This window comes from Rosa rugosa, chromosome 1 (genome assembly GCF_958449725.1).
Source record: "Rosa rugosa chromosome 1, drRosRugo1.1, whole genome shotgun sequence".
Classification (NCBI taxonomy): domain Eukaryota; kingdom Viridiplantae; phylum Streptophyta; class Magnoliopsida; order Rosales; family Rosaceae; genus Rosa; species Rosa rugosa.
The window spans coordinates 53,286,637-53,291,425 of NC_084820.1; the positions used below are offsets into that span (position 1 = coordinate 53,286,637).

Here is a 4,789-nt window from a genome sequence, read left to right on the forward strand (position 1 = left end):
TTCTAAGATTGCTTCTGACATGCGAATAAAGAAGAAACTGAATCTGATTCTGCAATTCTTGTGAAACGTTTATTGGATGGATGCAAAATGGTCACCCCCTTGGCAATGTTATCAATGGTTGCAGCCACCTCCTCCAAATGCTGAATATCTCAAGCATCAAGCACATCTTCAGGGAGTGTAATGGTACAGCAGATGCTCTGGCTAAAGGAAGTCTTACTCATGAACTTGGTCTTGTCATGTTCAATGATCTCCTCTACAGTGGCAGATCCAGGACATAAAATAGTGGGCTAATCTAAGGCGGAAAAAAAAATATATATATTTTGGTTGATAATGCTTCTAAGAATTTTGAGACACTAGGAGTAAACAAGGGAAAAATTTTAGAATTCTTTTTTTTTTTTTTGAAGAAACACTAATACAAATGTATAATAAAATAAGAAAAATTTTAGAAACTTTACACACGCACTCATATACATATATATATACACATGTCCTATCCAGAGCGACGCCTCGCTCTGAAATTAAAGTACGCTTTTAGAGTTTATAGTCACTTTTCGATCGCATATCTACATCTCAACCGTTCAATTTTTAAGTACTAATGTATAGATCATCTCTGCAAAATTTCAGCTAAATTGATGGTCGTTAAGGCATTGATAACTGTCTTAAATCTAGTACGGTTCAGGTTGGATAGATTCAGTTCTTCTATTGGTTTAAGGGAGTTAGATACCTTAAAGATCATTAATTTGACTGAAATTTTGCAAAGGTGATCTATACATTAGTACCTAAAAACTGAACGGTCGAAATGTAGATATGAGATCGGAAAGTGACCCTAAACTCTAACTTCGCACTTTAATTTCAGAGTGAGACCTCGCTCTGGATAAGTATTTCATATGTACACACACACATATATATATATATATATATATATATATATATATGTGTGTGTGTGTGTGTGTGTGTGTGTGTGTGTGTGTGTGTGTGTACAGTCCTTCTCAGGTAAAGACGTCCTTACATATTTCCATATTTTGGCCACTTTTCGATCACATATTCACATCTTAACCGTTCAGTTTTTAGGTCCTAATGTATAGATCATCTCTGCAAATTTTCAGCCAAATTGATGATTGTTAAGGCATCCAAAACTGTAATTTACACGAACAAACCGAATCTGTCCAACCTGAACCGTTCGTGTAAATTGCAGTTCTGGATGCCTTAACAATCATCAATTTGGCTGAAAATTTACAGAAATGATCTACTCATATATATCGAAAAACTGAACGGTTAAGATGCGAATATCTGATCGAAAAGTAGTCAAAATATGAAAATCCGTACTGTAAGCTAAGTTAAGGATATCCTTAGCAAAGGAGGCCTATATATATGTATATATACAAGGAAAGAATATATTGTTACAAAAAAAAAAAAGGAACCAAAAAATGGAAGAAAAAAAAAAAAAGCAGAAAGAATGAGGGAAAAAGAGGCACACTTTTGAAACTGATGGTAGAAAACATCACAATAGCTTTACTAACTTAACCAAGCTGAGTATTCATATGGGTCTATATATAATTATATATCATACCGCGACCTTTTCTCTCGCGCTCTTACTCTCTCTGGTAGGGTTAGGGTTTTTGAGGACTTCGTTGTGTGGTGCTTCTTCGATGGCTGTCTCCCTCGCGTCAATGACAGCTCGTTTGGCGACCAGGTTGTCGCTCAAGGATGGTGAAGAGCCGGTAGATCTCGGCAATCTTCGCTGCCCCGATAAGGGTTTTCTTGCGAATCAATTTTTTTTGGTAGGAAGTTTGAACAGTGCTCAGGCTGTGGTGTTGGACTCATTTCGTAGTGCAGTCCGGTCAATGTGGAGGTTGTCTATACCGGTGGAGGTGCAGTCTCGTGGAGATCGATTTCTTTTTACGTTCACAAATGAATGTGATCTGAACCGGGTGAAGAATAGAGGACCTAGCTTGGGCCTTCCAGAGAGCAATGATCCTCCTCAACGATTACAATGAATTTTCTAATGTTGCTGCTATCCCCTTGGATTTCGTCTGGATATGGATGGAAATTCTCAGTTTGCCGCGAGGACTAATGACGGCAGCAACGGTGTACCTCATCGCGGAAACAATAGGGCCGGTGCTACAAGTGGATAATCCGGGTGTACGGCAAGGCGTGGCTAGGGTTAGGGTTTCTCTCCCTCTGAATGACCCAGTCCGGTTGGAAAGGAGAGTACGGGTTTTGCCGGCGGACGTGTTCACCCAGCAGTTCCATTATGAATGTCTGCTGGGACGGTGCTGAGATTGTGCTATGATCAACCACTGTGGAGCTTGTTGTCCCCGTGGATTAGAGTAGGAAAGTATGTCATCTGATGGTGGTGTTGTGGAACCCCAAGGGCGGTAGCTCATACCCTAATTTTTCCGGCCAACACGACGTCGTCATTGCCGGCAGCTCTGTTGCCTAAATTTCCTATACCTAACCTGCTGCGTAAGGAAAAGAGGGACATCACCATTTGTGCCCTTCAGGAGGGATATGTGGAGCAAGTTAAGGTTTCGGGGATCAGACGTCAAAGGGAGGAGGAAGCTGTGGAGGACAGAAAAAGGGCTAAGCATGCTTTGGCATTGGTTCCATCTTCTCTACAGCCTGAGAACATGGGATTTACGGTGACTTCTGAAAGCCTCTTTGAGGTTACTGTTACCTCAGAAGGTAAAGTTTTGAAAAATGCTCCAGAAAACCTCAAAATGCATGACAACCCCAATGATGCAAAAAGACATAGTAAATGCTGCTGCAGTTGAAACCACAAATGCTATAATTAGAGACATGGATAATGCATTATTCTCTATTCTAGTTGATGAAGCTAGAGATGTTTCTATAAAAGAGCAGATGGCTGTTATCTTTCATTAAGTGGATAAGAATGGTTATGTGATTGAACGTTTCATTGGCATTGAACATGTTGCCAATACCACTGCCATTACACTTAAAGAAGCTATAGATGCATTGCTTTGTAAACATAGTTTAAGCATATCAAGTTTACGTGGTCAGGGTTTCGACGGAGCCAGTAATATGAGTGGGGAACTTAATGGCTTAAAGACACTTATTTTGAAGGAGAATTCCTCTGCTTTCTATGTCCATTGTTTTGCACATCAACTTCAGTTAGCTTTGGTGGTTGTAGCAAAGAAACATAGCATTAATTGTAGGTGCCTTCTTCACATCAGTTGGTCATGTTGAAAATATTGTTGGTGCATCTTCTAAAGGCGTGACATTCTTCGAGAAAAGCAGTCTCTCAAAGTTGTTCAAGCATTGAAAGTTGGAGAACTTTCAAGTTGAAGAGGCTTAAATCAAGAAATTGAGATTAAGCGTTCAGCCGATACACGTTGGAGCTCACATTATGGAACGCTCATAAACTTTACTGCCATGTTCTCTCCCATAATTGATGTGCTAGATGAAATTGCATTTGACAAAGTAGGTTCTGATCAGAAACATGATGCATTTATTTCATTGGGGTTATTGCAATCTTTTGATTTCATATTTAGTCTGCACTTGATGAGGATTGTACTTGGAATTAGTCATGAGTTGTCACAAGCCTTGCAAAAAGATGATCAAGATATAGTAAATGCAATGGATTTAATGAAAATTTGCAAGAGAAAATTGCAAGATATGAGGGATAATGGATGGGATTCTTTACTAGAGCAGGTTGTTGTCTTTTGTGGCAAGGAAAATATTATGGTTCCCAACATGAGTGATCAGCATCTATGTAAATGGAAATCAAAACGCAAAAGTCCAGAAATCACAAATCTGCACTATTATCGCTTTGATTTCTTTTGTGTTGTAATAGATCTCCAACTTCAAGAGCTAAACAATCGTTTCAATGAGGTTAATACTGAGCTACTCCTTTGTTTGGCATGTTTACGTCCGAATCATTCATTTTCTGCTTTCAACAAGCAACGTTTGATGCATCTTGCTCAATTTTATCCGGATGATTTTTATACATCAGATTTGCTGGTACTACAATCTCAGCTTGATATTTATATTGATGATATGCAATCTAACACAAAGTTTCAAGACTTGCAAGGAATTTCTTCTCTAGCACAGAAACTTGTCAAGACAAGAAAGCACAAGACATATCCATTTGTCTATCTACTCATAACCTTGGCACTAGTACTTCCAGTTGCAACAGCCACAGTTGAAAGAGCATTCTCTGCCATGAACATCATAAAAAATCGAATGCGAAATCGAATGGGAGATCAGTAGTTGAATGATAGCTTAACGGTATACCTTGAGAAAGATATATTCAATGCCATTGACAATGAGCCTATAATTCAACGATTCCAAAACATGGCTCCTTGTCGAGGACAACTATAGATGACTTGAGCAATACTGTTTCTGTTTTGTTAGGAAATATTGATTGTCTTTTGTGCTAGGAAATAGCTCAAGTCTTTTTTGTATAATGCGAATCATTTTTGTGTATTATATGCACTGATTGCAAATACATGGGATGTATTTTGGTTCATCAATGGTCTTTTGGTGTTTGGTTAATTTTTTTTGTCCCCATTCATATATATTCCTCCCTCCGCCACTGGTAACATCTATTTCTAATGACATGTTCATTGTTCCCTAAGGTTCTATATATATGATAGATCGATAGAGTTTAAACTCAGTTTGACCCAACTGAAACTCCTAATTGACTGGCATGAAAACATTTGAATTTTGAATTTTCGAGTTTCTGATGACACTGTTTGTGCTACTTCCTTTCATTCTCTGAGTTCTGAAACTTGTTTGTTTGTCTTGTAGTTATGTCTCTCAAGTACAA

At 38.5% G+C, this 4,789-nt stretch overlaps 1 protein-coding gene across 1 annotated transcript; it reads left to right on the plus strand.

Annotated features, from left to right (window-relative positions):
* The first annotated feature begins 1,670 nt into the window (after nucleotides 1-1,670).
* On the plus strand, nucleotides 1,671-3,306 carry LOC133730476 (uncharacterized). Its single transcript, XM_062158059.1, has 4 exons — nucleotides 1,671-1,871; nucleotides 2,472-2,685; nucleotides 2,885-3,131; nucleotides 3,234-3,306. The coding sequence occupies exons 1-4, from the start codon at nucleotides 1,671-1,673 to the stop codon at nucleotides 3,304-3,306; spliced, it is 735 nt and encodes a 244-aa protein (XP_062014043.1).
* Nucleotides 3,307-4,789: the final 1,483 nt, after the last annotated feature.

Excerpts from the sequence above, each read along its gene's own strand:
- LOC133730476 (XM_062158059.1), top strand. The coding sequence starts at position 1,671 with ATGACAGCTCGTTTGGCGACCAGGTTGTCGCTCAAGGATGGTGAAGAG. Across the intron at positions 2,686-2,884 it reads GGTTACTGTTACCTCAGAAG|TGGATAAGAATGGTTATGTG; the intron begins GTAAAGTTTTGA and ends TCTTTCATTAAG. Across the intron at positions 3,132-3,233 it reads TGTTTTGCACATCAACTTCA|GCGTGACATTCTTCGAGAAA; the intron begins GTTAGCTTTGGT and ends CATCTTCTAAAG.